Genomic DNA, 17610 nt, shown 5'->3' on the forward strand with positions numbered 1-17610 from the left:
ATCTATTTGTTTGATGTGTTTGAGCTTTTGATTCTGGCATTTTATTAGGAACTTTCCGTTTTGGGTTTTTCTTCAGAGTTCGGTATACTTATGATTTTGCTTTTTAAAAATCTGAAATCATTTAGTTCGCTTTTTAACAATGTTTCCTGACAGTCTAGACTTTACGAATGTCGTCCAAGTATTTTAATACACATCACTTTGACATATTGCGTGGTGTTATTTTAATATATGAAAAATACAATTGTAACGGTTTGATTCGTTATGCACCAAAAATAATCGCATTACAAAGATGCATTTGTTATTTGTGCTTTTGAAATTTGAACTTTATTTTAATTTCCGTGTATGTCTAAAAACAACCATCTTTTAACTATGTCTAGAATTAGGCTTATAATCCTGGTACCTTTGATAACTATTATGTTATTAAAATAAACTGTTCATCTAAACGGTTCTAAAAACCCAACATTCAAATAAAGTATCTCACACAACAATAAAATTTTTTATTAAAATCAATCACATCATGTATACTCGAACGAATAAAAGAGCAGCTAGTAATGATTTATAATCATTCAAAGTATAAACGTACCTAGAACTTCAGGACAGTCATTTGAACAGCTAAGAATTTCCTTGTCGATTTTACCAGTACAGTTTCTTTGTCTGGACTTTGTACCTTCTATACATGTTTGGTCGTTTTTTCCCACACTACACTCTGTCCAATCGTCCCAAGGACTACACAGTTCGACAGTAGCTGTTGATAAACATTAAATACTCTAATTAAAAGTTGTGTTAAAACTTCACTGACATTTGAATATTTAAACCTTCAATTATTTTAAACAATGATAGTTAATGATTACTGACGTCGGTTGCATCAATCATGACCTGATTTCAATTCTGTATTTTACGAAATTGGATGTTTGAATTTGTCGCTTACTATCTTTTACCTTTTTTACTCAATATTTTGTTTTAATATAATTTTCGTAGAAATTCAATAGTTTTGCTTTTTTTATATTATAACCTTGAATCTAAGTACCTGTCGTTTCGGACTTGTCATTTGAACTTGTTGCATTCGCTTTTATTTAATCCAGCGCAAACAATAAGGCTACAAGAAGCCAGTTTAACTAAATTTTTCCTTAAATCAGTTGTTTAGCTATTGACACCTTGCCTTTCATTTTAGTCATAATTAGTTTGTGAATTGTTCTACGTAACAAATACTTACTTGTTCGTAAAGGAGTCTGACCAAATTAAAAATATTAATATGATTCCCAATATTATTTATATTATATAAGAAACAAAGAACAAATAAAATGCACACTTAATCACAAATTAAAAACATTGTATTTTGCAATTTAATTAGGTACTTTTTTTGCATATACCAATTGTCAATGTTACAATCTGTACTTACTTGGCATAGGACAATTGTCAATGTTGTAATCTGTACTTACTTGGCATAGGACAATTGTCAATGTTGCAATCTTTAGTCTGTAACAGGTCGTCTGGGCACTTTTCTGGAGACATCAATGATAGCTTGGATCGACTTCTGGACGTTGATCCGACATCACAATCCCTTGAACATGGAGACCATTCTCCCCAATCTGAATATTTGCACTCTAAAAAAAATTAAAAAAAAAACATGCAATATTCAGTACAATAGATTGGTTAAAACAGTACATTTCAACGGATACGATATCCTGCGGAGATAAATTATATTTTGCTTGCAAAATATGATCTCAAAGAAAACAAGGTCAAATGTTCATGTCATGACTTTAAAAAACCTATAAATACCTTTGCATTCTCCAACTACACATCTTATCATTCCACTACCTTCACATGTACTGAAAATATAAATTTGAATTAAATGTAATTGCTTAATTGCGTCGATGGAATATTCTCGTGGTCGCATGTTGCCATGATAATTCGTAAGAGTATATGATAGCGGAGATAATTCGTGAGGGTATACGAAGTTATCATGGTATCCCTACCATTTCCAAATATATGACACATTTTTTAATATTCACGACTCTGGCTGTCTAGAGTGGCAGTTATTTATTACAAAGACTTGAATACGTGGCCCACACCGGAGGCATATATCATTTTAAGACGTTTGGTTAAACTTTCAGCGTATCTATTGAAATCATGTGGAATTGAGAATATTATGCTGTCTGTAAATAAATTTATTACTGATTAAGAAGATCTCATCATTCTAAAACATACATAAATATATCATTCCTTAGTTTTTGAACCTTACAATATACAGCAAAGAAAAAACTGTCCAGGTAAATCAACTTTTCTCATTATGAACATAGTTTTTGGTTAATTAGAATAATTAGAATAATGTGCAAAATAGTCTCAACTCGTCAGATACATAATTTCGTATCAGTATTAGATCATAAGACTAAAAAATAGTTATTGATTAAAAAGTGTCAATATAGAAAATATCGATTGTCTTATATTCCCTATTGGATATGTTTTTTGTAAAACAGGAATAACAGGAAAATCTTACCCGAAAGATGCACCCCTTATCGTTCTACATATAGTTCTTGCTATACTCCAAGTGTTTGATTTAGTTTGTGTATTAAAAATGAATCTATACTTCTTTTTTAACATTGGTTTATTCTTAAATAAGATTTCGTATTGCTAGACTTTCGCGGTTGTCTTGTTTTAGTTATTTGTGTTTTATTTTGTTGTAACAAATTTTTTTGATTAGCTTCATATTACACTTGGACATATGATATTATCAGATTATTACATGGCATTTTTCATATCGTATGTATTATCTGCCCTAGGTTCAATATCAGCCCAAGCGCCGCATGGCTCGAGGGCTGATATTGACCGAGGGCTGATAATACATGCGATATGAAAAATGACATGTTATAATCTTTTTATCATATGCTTTAACAGTAGAGAAAAATAACAGATTCATATATTGATCCTTCTACGTGGTTCCCGAAAAGAAGTTGAAAGAGTAAAAAGTTCACGGACGTCGGACCACAAATTTGATACATTCAATATGAAATCTTTCTATCATATGCCTCAACAGAAAAAAAAACACATTTTAATATTGACGAATCGACAAAAAATAATTCAACAATATACATAATGAACATAATGATTGTTTGGAAACGTCAACTTTTTTAAAGTAACTTTCTAAACTACTTTAACCTATAATGGTTTACTTTTTACATTGTTATTTGTATGGAGAGTTGTCTCATTGGCACTCACACCACATCTTCCTATATCTATTCAGAAAAACTTTAAAAACTGCTGTCATTTAATTTATTTTTTTTTAATTTAATTTAATCATTTTACACAATATACTTTCCACTATTCAAATAATTGTTTTGTACACTACTTTGTAATTTTTTTTTCACTGAAAACGTAGCATTGAGGTGTATTTTCCGGAATTTGCCGAGTATCACCGGAATGCCATGTGATAACGTTACGGAAAGGCATGTGATAACAATCGAAGCATGTGATAAATTTTTCATATCAGCCCGCTAAGCACCAATTCGAAAAATATGGAAAATACTTTAATTTAATGATATTATCATACGGTAAAAATCATATGTTATTTAGTCTAAGTATATGATAATTATAATTATATGAGTGTCAACATTCATGCACTTACATGTCTTCTTGATATAATCAGAAGAGAATACAAATAATGCTGAAAAGGAATGTTTAAAAAACACTTATTTTATGGTTTTTTTCTCAGTAAAATGTAAAGTAAAATTGTTATGAAAATAAGATCAGCAAAGTATGTATGTATGTATGTAAAAGAATATTTTACACACATGTACATCAATCAGACTGTTAGTTTTCTTGATTGATTAGTTTTACATTTGTCTATACGGGATCCCTTCTAAATTATGAATTTTGCTCATTGCTGAAGGCTGTAAGGTGAGATATAGATGTTAACCTTTATGTAATTTGGTTTCTGTTTGAAAGTCTGATTGACAATCAAACCAAATCTCCTATATATGTATATATTAATTTACATAAATTTACCAGTTACTACAGCCGACAACGACAACAACACCCGCATCAAAGGACGAATCAATAAAAACTTTTTCTTCCTCGGATGTTATTCCTGTCTTGTCATCTTTCTCAATATATCCGACTAGTCCAATTTGTTCATATCCAAAATTATCAACAAATTGCTCTTGTGAAAATTTGCAGTAACCTACAAAGTATCAAATTATAAAGAAACGCCATTAGCAATATCAGTAATAACTAAACAAAATGATAAAAAATTGTTGCACTAATGTGATTAATGTTCATTTGAAAGGTGTGTTATCAAATATAAAAGAATGAAAAATGATAGACAGAAGTATCCAGTATTGTCTTTGTAAAACTTGTGGAGAGCTTAACAAGTAGTCCATTAATCAATTATGTTTGAACGAAATAGAAATGCAGTACAGAGACATAGACATACGAATTGACTGTATAGAACATTGTAAAACAAAACTGTACAAACAACGGGATAATTATATTTTGATAATAAAGGATTTTTTCGTCTTTTGATATACCTGGAGTTGTGGTTGGGACTGACGTTGTAGAGGATGGTCCAGATGTAATACTTGGAGATGATGCTTTGGTCGGTTGTACCGCGGTCACAGCTAAAGAAAAAAAAACACATAACATAAATACATTTATCATAATAAAAATGTTATGTTCATTTAGTAATACTTATTCAACAACACGCCAGATTTGAATGTGCTTTCCACTTCAAAAGCCTTATTACGTAGCAAACACATTGTTTAACGGACATGCTATGCATTACGTCAAACATGTTTGGTTTATCATAGTTATGAAGGTTTAACAAAAAACGTTCGATTGGAACCTATGTGACATTCGTGTAACTTAGTATTTCAACCTTGTCAGCATAACATCGCTTTTATGGATTGTCACCTAATTACAATATCGATAAAGTTCAAAAATAATTTAAAAAAAAAAACATTGCTTCAGACATATACGCGTCAAGTAGGCCTATGTGTTAGAGAGCTGAAAAGCAATACGTTATCACATGGACAACAGATGCAAAGTGATTGCAACGCTTTAAGCACTATGTCAAACCAAAGTATTTATTTAAAATTATTGTGGTGTTGAAATATTAACATATATGTTTTAAACATACGTACTTTATATGTCACACTAACGAGATTATGTACTTGCTATAAATAATGTATAAGTTTGCTGTGGAGCGTTGTTAGTCTACGCTTAAATTTCTTATTGTGTTATCCTTGGTATTTCTATTAATCATAAAATTGGAATTGCTTTTGTTAATTTGGTAGAAAAATATATATGTAGCATGCATTGTAGATGCTCTTTTACACCCTCTTTTTGTTATACATGTAATTCCCTTGATATTCGTGCAGTAGAATAGCAGACTTTAGTCTAGATGTATCTATTCTGATAAAAGACCAAACACGATCTTGTTGTTATATCGTCAAACACCAATACCTGGTTAAAAACGAATCAAAGACTATGGTATAGATAAACAACATTGCTAAACTGCTTATATAAAACAATTTATTCATATAGCTCAATTAATGATTTAAGTTACACGTCAATTAGACGGCATTTAAACTTGAACCTGATAAAAGACACCAACATTGGCTCACATTCTTTTGGAGTTCTCGCCGTTTTTTGTTTGTTTGTAACCTGTCTCTTTTAAAGCAATTTATGACATTCAAAAATCGGTTTACTATGGTTGCCTTAATCAATGGTCTTCATACCAATCTAATTCTATATCTCTAGCTGTTATTGCCATGCTACTCTCGCAAAACAGTTCAACTTATTTAATTTTAAATATCGTCGAATTAACATCACTCCAAATGAATAGTTACTGATAAAAACAATTGTTCATTGAATACTATTTGTAAAGAAATGTAGTTATAATCGTGGTCTTTTTTTATCAAGCATTTACCTGTGTGTTTTGGCCTTTGGTTGAATCGATTTATTTGATTAAAAAAAATATTTCATAGATATTGAAATCTTTGCATTGATATAAGAAGTAAAGTGTAACATAGATTGTGAAGAAGAGTGTCTGAACTCTAAGAACAAACTATAGATTTTCCGATGTATGATACTTGGTAAATGATATAAAGGCGTATTTATAATGAGTAGTAAGGATTTTATTTTGCTAAAAGCCAAGTCAGATCTCCATTGAGAGGACTTTCTAGTAGTCTAAGTAAAGGCAACAGTAGGATACCGCTGTTCATTAGTCATAAATCGATTAGGCAAAAAAAAAAAATCCGTTAACAAACTAAAACAGAGGGACACATATCAACTATACGAGAAAAACATTGGAACAACAGAAACACCGAATTACAACAAAAGCAAACACCTATATAGCCAAAAAGGGACTTGGTTCAGGATATTTTAAGAAATAAATGGTATTCATTCGAATTTCCTATCCTCAACATTTATTTTTGCAAACCTCTGCTGTCTCTTTTTAGAAAATGCTATCGTTTTATTGAAAAAAAAACCACCTAACTAAATATAGTGAAATCTGTTTTGAGAGACAACTCAAGGTGTTATCAAATATACAAACCAGTAGTTGGTACTGTTGTAGGTAATGCACTGGTGGTTGGTGCTTTTTCTGTCCGTGAAGTGACTGGTGTACTTGGAGGCAATGCTGTAGTTGAAACCACTGATACAGTTGTTAGTTTTGCTTTGAAAAAAAATTGACATTAACCATTTCGTTATTTGAAAGAAACAATACTGTTAACATCAAGATATAATGTTTGGTGATTGATCATTAAAAATTTCCTTCTGTTACAGTACTCAAAACAAAGGGACGAAAGATACCAGAGGTACAGTCAAACTCATAAATCGAAAATAAACTGACAACGCCATGGCTAAAAATGACAAAAAGACAAACAGACAAACAATAGTACACATGACACAACATAGAAAACTAAAGAATAAGCAACACGAACACCACCAAAAACTAGGGGTGATCTCAGGTGCTCCGGAAGGGTAAACAGAAGCTGCTTCACATGTGGCATCCGTCATTTAAAATGTGTATCAAACGATACGTTACGCTCGTGCATGTTTAAACTTTGCGAATTTAACATAATAAAAAAAAAAGCTACCGATACGAAATATAGTTGTGTGTTTCAACTCACCAGCGATATGTTATCACAGTGTTAGATCATTAGATACTAGAGCTGACGTTTTCTATGTCGACAACCCCGTACTCGCCCCCTTTGGGAGTTAATGCAATTTACACTTTGTGTGTTACCTTGATGTTTCTTTTCAACCGATTTATGAGATAAATGAATGACTGTTTAAATGTTGTCACCATCGTTACTAGTAGTACCATTAATCACATTTCAGAAATTAATTTAAGAAATTATTGACGCAAGCTATATTTTATTGTAGTTTTAACATGGGATGGCATTATATTCGTGATTAATTTTATTTGAGCGAAAGCGAAGGCTAAAATACCATTAATATAATGCCTACCCATGTTAAAACTACAATAATGTATAGATTGCAACAATTATTTCGATTCTGATTAGGAGAATTACGGTAATATCTATGTCCGATGTGTATGAGTGTAGAACGTTTGTGAAGGTCTTCCATGAACCTCCCATTTTTGTTTGTAAACAAGCTGACGATATGCAATGTGTTTTTCATAGGTTGTGAGTTTTAAATGAGAATTGTAACACATTGTAGTCATTGTATATGTATTGGTAACATCATGTGCATCATTTAAGAGTTTAAAAGTGAAATATATTAAATACATGCCGATTTGATAAAATTAATTTTTCTGCAGTAGTCAACATACGCATGTGTAAACAAATTTTATTGGATTTCGGGCATGGGTTTGTTTATCAAGTGAATGATGCACGTCATATTATAATTAAAATCAACAATTTGGTTTTTTTCTTATATACATTGCAAATATGTTAAGAAACGTAATATGGTTGTAAAATTCATTTCTGTACCCGCAAACATGTTTTTCTACAATAATCTTTTTTCAAATATTATCTTTTTAAAAAAGTCTCTTAGTTTCTCTATTGCACTCCCCTACTTTAAAAAAAATACTAAATGTACATCATTGAATCAAGTATCCCTGTTACATATAAACTGAATAACCAAGAAGAATATTCAGTATAATAGTCATTCTAATACAGTTCTATTTTTCTTCTTTCATTACTATTAAGTTATTATATGCTATATACATATAATATAAGTCGTGATGCACACCTTATTTGGTTGTCTGTTTGTCTTCTTTCATTTAAGCCAGGCATTGTCAGTTTATTTTCGATTTATGAGTTTGACTGTCCTTCTGGTATCTTCCGCCCCTCTTTTATTCATATATTTTCCTTCATGTTATTTTATTTTGAGACTTATAACCAGTATGATAGAGCATGCACACAATAGTCTAATCTTACCACAAGTAGAAACTTCTACACTGTCTAAACGTATACTATTACTTCCAGGCTCTTTTGTGACTGTTATTCTTATAACGTTATACGATTTCAATTCCAATGGGATTTCATCACCCGGCCTTACATTCGGGGCCTGAAATATTGTTATACAAAACATGTCACAAATTCAAATGTTTTTACCAAACAGAAAGTAACTAATATGGTTTTCTTTTACATGTAAAAAAAACACTTCTGAATTTATAACAATTCAAATTATTTTTATGTATTTGTCTGTAGTTTTCTGATATTAAAGAAATACATTTAAATAGTATCAATACTTATATACTGATGTCAATATTATAACTACAACTGTAAGCTATTTGTCACTAATAAATCTATCGCTTTAATTAATCATAAAACATGAAGTCAAATAGAAAAAAAAGCGACGAAATTATGGTCATTACCATCATGTTTAATTGTGTATTTTTATATACAGACAAAATATGCTATCATGGCAGAAACAGAAATGATTGATTTATAATATATAATGGAACATCAGATGAAATATTTTCGTCTGCCAATTAGTTATTACCCTATATTGAGGTTCACATATGAAATCTCAAACTAAAACAATTAACCGCTTACTCCGGGAAGTTCTACCAATACCAAGGTAGTATAGCTTTTAAGCACGATGCAATAAAACACACTGTAAACGTAAGAAGTAAATAAGGCTATAAATGTTAAGAAAAAAATGAACTGCGTGTACCCCCTACGAGTAATACTGTCATCAATTTCACAATTAAATTTTGTATACATAACATATAAAAAAAAAGTGGTATGATTCCCAATGAGATAAAGCAAATATAGGTGTAGTACGGCTTCAACAAAGAGAACAACATATTTGTATTTTCAGCTTTAAAATATCCCTGACATGAATTATGTGCAAACAAGACAAACGAGAAAACTGAGTAATTAGTATAAACATTACGAACGCTACATATCAGAAATGATTTTTATTTTATTTGGAGCTGAGTTGAATATATCAATCTATTTACCTGAACAGTTATAAAGTCTTGATTATTTGGAAGTTTATACTTCACAGTAATAGTAGCAATGCCATCCCCGGTAACTTTTACACCATTTACTTGATCGTCTAAACCACTGACGAGCAGAACAATAATAGATTCATTTGTCTCAACAAACTTGTTATCGTCTTTCTCTTGAAGTGCATCTTTGTCGCTTGTTGACAATGGTGACGACAGGTCATTTGACTCAATGTTAGACTCGTCTAGTACAACTTTTTCTTTGACACATTCTGTAAAGAAAAGATGGATTTGCCTAATTTCTTTTCTGTCCTTCTTTTCTCCCTATAGCTCTCCAAGACAGGCAAAAGATATTAGAAGGACATTCAAACTCATAAGTCGAAAACAAACTTACAACACCATCGCTAAAAATGAAAAAAGGCAAACAGACAAACAGATGTTCACAAAACACAACACAGAAAACTAAGGACTGAGCAACACGAACTGGGTATGATCTGATGTATTTAGGTCGGAGAAGCAAATCCTGCTCTACATGTTGTACCCGTCGTGTTGCTCATGCTATTAAAAACATGGTAACAAGTCTTATTCGTTCACATTAAGGAAAAGGGATGGGAATGTAGTTATGACATTGCGAACATGTCCGCTATCATATGCGAAACGGATATTCCTTTATGGTTTACAAACTCGCGATGGCAACCGTACAATTAACGAAGAAATGATTTAAACTTCACCACTTGGAACTCATGGTTTTACAGTTTCGTTATGAGCAACAAGCCTCTATCAATGATCTATCATGAAAGGAAATAAAATTCCTGGAATATCTTTTGCTGCGGGAATGTTGCAACATAGAAATGGAAAGTTCACAATTGGAAAGCTGAAATCATCTCTTTTTTTTGTATAGTTTTTTTTTTCAACCGACTATCATTGTAATAAGTCAATATATGAGGCAGATATAACTGTAACTGTTGTATTCTTTATCTCTAGTTCGACGAGATAGATGCGTTTAACATAGTGACTAAAATTGAATTAGTTAGTCCGAGAACAGATTCTGGTTAGTAAACCTCATTGGCTTTACAATCTTTCGTTCAAGGTAGATCAGAAAAAACGTCATGAAATATATAAAACGTTGTTTTCATTTTTAGAACATTCAGTTTTGACGTATAATTTGTATTTATTCATGGGGGCTATTTATGTTAGAAGAAACTTATAAAAAAGAAGATGTGGTATGATTGCCAATGAGACAACTATCCACAAAAGACTAAAATGACACAGACATTAACAACTATAGGTCACCGTACGGCCTTCAACAATGAGCAAAGTCCATACCGCATAGTCAGCTATAAAAAGCCCCGATAAGACAATGTAAAACAATTCAAACGAGAAAACTAACGGCCTTATTTATGTAAAAAAAAATGAACGAAAAACAAATATGTAACACATAAACAAACGAAAACAACTGAATTACAGGCTCCTGACTTAGTACAGGCACATACATTAATGTGGCGGGGTTAAACATGTTAGCGGGATCCCAACCCTCCCCTAACCTAGTTTTCATGTGATATCGTCTGATAAGAAAGAAGTCGATACACGATGCATATGTTGTTGGGATCACTCACATAAATGACAAACATATTTAAAAACATGTATATGCATTGAATTTTTTTTAGTGAAGTCAAATCATTTGACTAAAGGTGTCCATGTCTTATAATCCCTCCCTGGATAGTTATGTGCTTTTTAGATACAAATAATTTGGAAGTTTTCTCAACAACAACAAAACATACGAAATTATTCAGATGCAGTAATCATCATTACACAAACGGAACAATTATTTATTCAAAATATGTGGTATCATATACACACTGCTGATTTTCAAAACTAAATGTCTACACTTCAAAGAAAGAGTTATTAATAAGTCTATGATCAAGCTACTATAGTGCATGCAATTTTCTCATTTAGTGTCAATGCAAAGAATTGTATGTCAATAACATAGTATATCAACTTTGTACTTGTTTGGCTTTATAAATATTTTGATATGAGCGTCACTGATGAGTCTTATGTAGACGAAACGCGCGTCTGGCGTACAAAATTATAATCCTGGTACCTTTGATAACTATTGATTCATTTTATGTCCTATGCAAATTTGCCATAATAAAAAAAAACCCAATCATTGAATATCATTCAAAGAGGTAAAACAAATTTGTGTTAAAAACCTCATGTCATTATTATTTTAATATCAATTGATTCTACTCTAATTTTAGGAAAAGACTTACTAAAGAGTAAATATTTGTCATCAATGTTAACTCATGGTAAAATATTTTCATTATTTCAATTTAGTGAGAAAGGACAAGATTAATGTATCAAATTAATTTCACAAAACAAACAACGCAAACTCGATGTGTATGGAAAGAGGCAATAGTGTCCTATATTTACCAAATTGTTTTGTTTACTTTATAGAACAATATAATTATAACATGGATAATCAATGCTTCTTCGCACGGTTTGAATAATTATTTTCCCTACAGAAAGATTTGATAAATGGCCATGCATATGACATTTTGATATAAAAGAAACACATAATTCATATCTAACCTCAAATGGAAACTCATACATTATCTAAACGAAATCCTTGTTTTACAGTGCGGTTAATTGTGCTAATTGTCTCACTAATTGTACTACTTGGTACTTGAAACAACCTAGATTTTATTCAGTAGCCTTCTTCATAAATACTCAAACCACAACATTTTCTATCAATATTGACAAACAATCTCAATTAAGACAAAAGATTAATTGATAAAATCAAAATACTAAGGATTCAAGGATTACATTTATCAATATCTTTTATCAATACATATGAATGAATGTTATATGGAAAATATGAGATTAAATGCATTTGAATATATTGGTTATAATTTTATCGGGTTTACCAGATCAGTTGTTAAAATTTTATTGTATTAAAAGTACAACAGTAGTTACCTTTGATATATCGTACGCTGTTTCATAAAACGAAAAAGCTGTACCAGGACATGATCAATGAAGAGATTTGAGCGAACTTTTAAACTTTAAACTGTACAAATAACGTCAGGAAATTGTTTTGTTGATAATTAATTTCAGATTTTCTGACTATTAATATACCTGTAGTTGTAGAAGCGGGTCCTGTGGTTGTTGGAATCAAAGGTGGACTTGTTCCTGGTGCTCCAGCTTGAGTGCCAGTAGTTGGGGCTGACGCTGTAGAGGGTTTTACAGAGGTAAACACAGGAGACGATGTAGGTGTTGTGACCGGTTGTCCTGTGGTCACAGCTACAGAAAAAAATCACAGGCTTAGTACAACATATATTTTAACACATTCATATATAACTAAAAACAAATTTGATTTCATCTATTAATAAAGCTGTCGATTTGTCCTCCACTAATGAAGCTGAAATATTATATATGTAAAAGGGAACATGTGGTATTTTCCGGCACTGTCATATTTCAAAATGACATGGAAGTTGTTTTATTAGTAATATAAGTTAAATCACATTTGATCAATTTGAAACAACCGAGTTCTTTTTATATCAGTAGCCTTCTTCATAACAGCTTCAACCTCAACATTTTCAATCCATTTTGACAAATATTTACAAATGAATACAATAGATAAATTGGTATAGTTAACATATCAAGGAGTTAGGGATTAAATTTATCAATATCTATCATCAATACATATGAATGAATGAAATATGGAAAATATAAGGTTGAATGCATTTGTATATATTGGTTATAATTTTATTGGGTTTACAAGAGCAGTTTATCAAATTTAATTGTGTTAATTTTATTGTACAAAAAGCACAACAACAGTAGTTACCTTTAATACAACCCTCCACGACAATATTTTTTACAACCGGAGCAACATTAAGAGTTGTTACTGGTATGATCGTCAATTTTATGTCGTCAGCCAACACAGGTTTTTTAAATTCCACTTCTGCTACACCAGTTGGTTTTACCTATTGAAATACATAGCCATATGAAATGTATTAATGATCCTTTAATGGAATACTATATTGAATAGTCAAGTGTCATTTATTGGTACATGCCCCATAAATGGTTGAAATAACATATATAGTGTTGATTTTTGACAGACCAGTTAAGGCTAAATGCAACTTTGTATTGCAAAACATATAATTGTTTCTGTGATGATTGGAATGTTTGTTGAATTTTCCTAATTATTGACCATGTGCATAATCGATTGACTTCATCGTCTAAAATTTATGTTAAAAAAAAAACATGAAATCGTTTTTACATCATTTTTACCTTTAGTCGATGTTACAAGCCAAAATTTTACAATAATCCTTCTTTTACTACAAATTTCGTAAATTCTGTCTATGAATGTTTTACTTCTGATTGTAAACAACGTATGAACAAAGAATGCAAGAAAACAACATCATTTAGAAGGTAACTTTTTTCCAGTTCAATTTGATTTAATATTGAACCATTAATACGATGAAAATACAGCGCTAGTTATTTACAAAGTCAATACACAAAATTCAAACACTTATGTATATGGTCTTACACTAAGAAGCCTAATGGCCTAACCAACGACACCAGAGTATGATGTAACGTAATTTTTCAACATTATTTGGTTGTACTAGAATATCAGAACTTCTTTTCGTGCTCTGTTTAGATAATGAATTGGAGTTGTCTTCTTTTTCATTGTTTCATTGATATTACCATAAGATGATAATTATTTATGTTCATACCTTAACAGTCTTCTCCTCAACTAAAACGCCGTCTTTATAAAGTTTGAAAACAACACTGTCAACAAGTTCTGTTTCAACAGCAATATTCATTATCGGAGTAGTGTCAGTTGGTTTTAACTCTAAAACAGGACTTGTGTCACCAGGTGACGGTTTCCACCCTTTAGGTTTCAAAGCGTTTTCAGCACCATCTGGTGTCGTTGTTGAAGTCACACTATCCAAAGTTAATGAGCCCTTTGGCGAATCATCAGGACAAGTTTCAAAACCTACAAGTTCAAATAGCAATAGCATAAATAGAAATACAAGAAATACATATGATGAATGGCTGATAGTTACCATTCTCCCTGCAAGATTAGGAGGGCTTTTCGTTCAAAAGTGTGACTTGTTAGCAAACAAAACATGTGAAAGAAAATAGTGGTATTAGAATGTTGAGAACCTTAACATTTGTCCGATTGAGAGGATGAGTGATGTCAAAAGTTTAACCCAAACAAGTTAATTGATGGACAAGATACTACTTTAATTTTCCTTTCGGTCGATATTTGTATTCCACGATTTTATCTTAGTATGGTACCATGGAAAAAGTTTACATTTCTATTCAATCAATCAATCGACCAGTTTAAAAAAGAAATCAAACTTGTAAAATTAGCCTAACATAGTTTACATTTTTTTCAATATCTAGAAACGAGATATCTAAACTATATTTGAGGAATTGACTATAATTTCTTGTCAATTCAAAAATCAAGCATCTCGATAATACCTTTTTCAGAGAATGTCTTGTTTGTATTAGGGTAATTCGTTGGTACACAGTACGATCCCCTCCTTAAGTCAAGACATTTGAATTAACAATTATGGCCTTTCTTTCTTAAGAAACAAAGCAGGACCATCTCATTCAATATGTCTGTTAGTTCTATATGGGAGATACAACTGTTAATAATAGAAAAGTCAAATACTTTGATACTATTGCTTGAAGAACTAGTCTCAACTTGAATGTACCCTCACAGAATGTTGATTTTTTTACTATTTGCATTTTATTCATTAGATTCTAGAATAGGTAGTTTCACAATAAGTTGGAAGCCCGGCTAATATTGCTGAATAAATTGATGTTGATACTAGTAATTTGAAAAGAGGTTACATGACGATCTGTTTAAGAGACCAAGTTATATAACGTTGATTGTTAGAACCTCAGGCAATTTAAGTATTCAATACAGTGAATTAAACATCTAGTTTTGTTTATCTTTTGTTGAAACTGAATTGAACATATAAGAAACCTATAATTATACAGGATGTCCTCATTTGTACCTGTCGTGGCGTATCTGTTGAGTTTCCAAGTGATTTGTTAATCACTTGTTCAATTAACGAGCTGTTTATGTAATGGTATTTACACCCCACAAAAAACGACGATGTTTGAGGCTATAAGAGCGGGGGAAAGAAAATATTCGTCATGTGAAACAACTTTTAAATTTTTAGTGTTAATCATTAATTTCAGATTTTCTGACAATTGGTATACCTGTAGTTGTAGAAGCCGGTCCTGTGGTTGTTGGAATCAAAGGTGGACTTGTTCCCGGGGCTCCAGCTTGAGTGCCAGTAGTTGGGGCTGACGCTGTAGAAGATGTTCCAGAGGTAAACATAGGAGACGATGTAGGTGTTGTGGCCGGTTGTCCTGTGGTCACAGCTACATAAAACAACACAGGCTTAGTACATATATTTTAACACATGCATATATAAATAAAAAACAATTTCGATTTCATCTGTTAATAAAGATGTCGATTTGTCCTCCACTAATGAAGCTGAAATATTATATGTGTAAAAGGGAACATGTGCTATATTCCTGCACTGTCATATTTCAAAATGACATGGAAGTTGTTTGATTAGTAATATACGTTAAATCACATTTGATCAATTTGAAACAACCGAGTTCTTTTTATTTCAGTAGCCTTCTTCATAACAGCTTCAACCTCAACATTTTCAATCCATTTTGACAAATAATTACAAATTAAGACAATAGATAAATTGGTATAGTTAAAATATCAAGGATTTAAGGATTAAATTTATCAATATCTATCACCAATACATATGAATGAATGAAATATGGAAAATATAAGGTTGAATACATTTTTATATATTGGTTATAATTTTATCGGGTTTACAAGAGCAGTTTATCAAATTTAATTGTGTTAATTTTATTGTACAAAAAGCACAACAACAGTAGTTACCTTTAATACAACCCTCCACGACAATATTTTTTAAAACCGGAGCAACATTACGAGTTGTTATTGGTATGATCGTCAATTTTATGTCGTCAGCCAACACAGGTTTTTTAAATTCCACTTCTGCTACACCAGTTGGTTTTACCTATTGAAATACATAGCCATATGAAATGTATTAATGATCCTTTAATGGAATACTATATTGAATAGTCAAGTGTCATTTATTGGTACATGCCCCATAAATGGTTGAAATAACATATATAGTGTTGATTTTTGACAGACCAGTTATGGCTAAATGCAACTTTTTATTGCAAAACATATAATTGTTTCTGTGATGATTGGAAAGTTTGTTGAATTTTCCTAATTATTGACCATGTGCATAATTGATTGACTTCATCGTCTAAAATTTATGTTAAAAAAACATGAAATCGTTTTTATATCAGTTTTACCTTTAGTCGATGTTACAAGCCAACATTTTACAATAATCCTTCTTTTACTACAAATTTCGTAAATTCTGTTTATGAATGTTTTACTTCTGATTGTAAACAACGTATGAACAAAGAATGCAAGAAAACAACATCATTTAGAAGGTAACTTTTTTCCAGTTAAATTTGATTTAATATTGAACCATTAATACGATGAAAATACAGCGCTAGTTATTTACAAAGTCCATACACAAAATTCAAACACTTATGTATATGGTCTTACACTAAGAAGCCTAATGGCCTAACCAACGACACCAGAGTATGATGTAACGTAATTTTTCAACATTATTTGGTTGTACTAGAATATCAGAACTGCTTTCGTGCTCTGTTTAGATAATGAATTGAAGTTGTCTTCTTTTTCATTGTTTCATTGATATTACCATAAGATGATAATTATTTATGTTCATACCTTAACAGTCTTCTCCTCAACTAAAACGCCGTCTTTATAAAGTTTGAAAACAACACTGTCAACAAGTTCTGTTTCAACAGCAATATTCATTATCGGAGTAGTGTCAGTTGGTTTTAATTCTAAAACAGGATTATCGCCACCAGGTGACGGTTTCCACCCTGTAGGTTTCAAAGCGTTTTCAGTACCATCTGGAGACGTTGGTGAAGTCACACTATCCAAAGTTATTGGGCCCTTTGTCGAATCATCCGGACAAATTTCCAACCCTAAAAAACCACATAGCATTAGTATAAATCCGAATATTAGGAATTTATATGATGGATGACTGTTAGTTACTATTAATATTGACATATTCATTTAT

At 31.3% G+C, this 17610-nt stretch overlaps 1 protein-coding gene across 1 annotated transcript in view; it reads right to left on the reverse strand.

Moving 5' to 3' along the window:
• Positions 1-17610, reverse strand: part of LOC139513596 (mucin-3B-like) — a 204456-nt gene that overhangs the window by 11260 nt on the left and 175586 nt on the right. The window contains exons 170-183 of the mRNA XM_071302241.1: positions 17253-17515; positions 16365-16503; positions 15659-15823; positions 14155-14417; positions 13263-13401; positions 12554-12718; positions 9434-9693; positions 8403-8532; positions 6551-6670; positions 4524-4613; positions 4003-4177; positions 1780-1829; positions 1440-1604; positions 584-745 (exon numbers count right to left, since the gene is read on the reverse strand). Of these exons, the coding sequence (XP_071158342.1) occupies positions 584-745; positions 1440-1604; positions 1780-1829; positions 4003-4177; positions 4524-4613; positions 6551-6670; positions 8403-8532; positions 9434-9693; positions 12554-12718; positions 13263-13401; positions 14155-14417; positions 15659-15823; positions 16365-16503; positions 17253-17515 (2286 nt within the window). The remainder of the gene's footprint in view (positions 1-583; positions 746-1439; positions 1605-1779; positions 1830-4002; positions 4178-4523; positions 4614-6550; positions 6671-8402; positions 8533-9433; positions 9694-12553; positions 12719-13262; positions 13402-14154; positions 14418-15658; positions 15824-16364; positions 16504-17252; positions 17516-17610) is intronic.

This window comes from Mytilus edulis, chromosome 2 (genome assembly GCF_963676685.1).
Source record: "Mytilus edulis chromosome 2, xbMytEdul2.2, whole genome shotgun sequence".
NCBI lineage: Eukaryota > Metazoa > Mollusca > Bivalvia > Mytilida > Mytilidae > Mytilus > Mytilus edulis.